This window comes from Vombatus ursinus, unplaced genomic scaffold (assembly GCF_900497805.2).
Source record: "Vombatus ursinus unplaced genomic scaffold, bare-nosed wombat genome assembly UNPS02003014.1, whole genome shotgun sequence".
Classification (NCBI taxonomy): domain Eukaryota; kingdom Metazoa; phylum Chordata; class Mammalia; order Diprotodontia; family Vombatidae; genus Vombatus; species Vombatus ursinus.
This window is the reverse complement of record NW_020942792.1, coordinates 1-1436: the sequence shown is the minus strand read 5'-3', so window position 1 is coordinate 1436 and position 1436 is coordinate 1. Positions and strand designations below refer to the sequence as shown.

Genomic DNA, 1436 nt, shown 5'->3' with positions numbered 1-1436 from the left:
TTCCACCTTCACCAGCCCCACAGATCAGAGTACCACCCAGTCTGATAGTCCTACGACTGTGACAATACAGCCTGTCACCGCTACCCCAGGGATAACAGTAGCTGACAGTACTTTCCCAGGGACCTCAGCAACTGCCACAGCTTCCCCTGGCTCCACCTCCACCAGCCCCAAAGCTCAGAGTACCACCCAGTCTGACAGCACTCCAACTGTGACAATCCAGGCTATCACCGCTACCCCAGAGACAACAGCAGCTGACACTACTTTCCCATCGACCTCAGTAACAGCCACAACTTCCCCTGCCTCCATTTCATCCAGCCCCTCAGATCAGAGTACCACCCAGTCTGAGAGTACTACGACTGTGAAAACCCAGCCTATCACCGATACCCAAGGGACAACAGCAGCTGCCACTACTTTCCCAGGAACCTCAGCCACAGCCCCATCCGCCTCCACGTCAACCAGCCCCACAAATCAGAGTACCACCCAGTCTGATAGTCCCATGACTGTGACAACCAAGGCTGTCACCGCTTCCCAAGGGACAACAGCAGCTGCCACTACTTTCCCAAGTACCTCAGCAACAGCCACAACTTCCCCTGGCTCCATTTCATCCAGCCCCACAGATCAGAGTACCACTGAGCCCGGCAGTACCATGTCTCTGACAACCCAGGCTATCACCTCAACCCCTGGAACCACAGCTGTGACTACGGCCCCATCTTCCTCTGGTTCCACCTTCACCAGTCCCACACCTCAGAGTACCACAGAGCCTGGCATTACGACGACTGTGAGCACACAGGCTGTCACCTCTAGTCAAGGGACAACAGAAGCTGCCACTACTTCCCCATGGACCTCAACCACAGCTGTATCTTCACCTGGCTCCACCTTCACCAGCCCCACAGATCAGAGTACCATCCAGTCTGATAGTCCTACAACTGTGACAACCCTGGCTGTCACTGCTACCCCAGGGACGACAGCAGCTGCCTCTACTTTCCCAGGAACCTCAGCAACGACCACAACTTCCCTTGCCTCCATTTCATCCAGCCCCATAGATCAGAGTTCCACCCAGTCTGATAGTCCTACGACTGTGACAACCCAGCCTATCACTGCTACCCAAGGGACAAGAGCAGCTGCTACTACTGTTGCAAGGACCTCATTAACTGTCACACCTTCCCCTGGCTCCATTTCATCCAGCCCCACAGCTCAGGGTACCACTCAGTCTGACAGCACTACGACTGTGACAACCCAGTCTGTCACCTCGACCCCAGGAACAGCAGCTGTGACTACAGCCCTATCTTCCCCTGGTTCCACCTTCACCAGCCCCACAGATCAGAGTACCACCCAGTCTGATAGTTCTACGACTGTGACAACCCAGCCTGTCACCGCTACCCAAGGGATAACAGCAGCCGCCACTACTTTTGAGTGCAAGAATGAGGGCACCTGGG

At 55.4% G+C, this 1436-nt stretch overlaps 1 protein-coding gene across 1 annotated transcript in view; it reads left to right on the top strand.

Annotated features, from left to right (window-relative positions):
• LOC114049197 (mucin-2-like) overlaps window positions 1-1427 on the top strand; it is a gene marked incomplete at both ends in the record, with an annotated part of 4350 nt that extends 2923 nt beyond the window's left edge. The window contains one exon of the mRNA XM_027870385.1: window positions 90-1427. Coding sequence (XP_027726186.1) covers window positions 90-1427 — 1338 coding nt within the window. The remainder of the gene's footprint in view (window positions 1-89) is intronic.
• Between the last annotated feature and the right edge of the window lie 9 nt (window positions 1428-1436).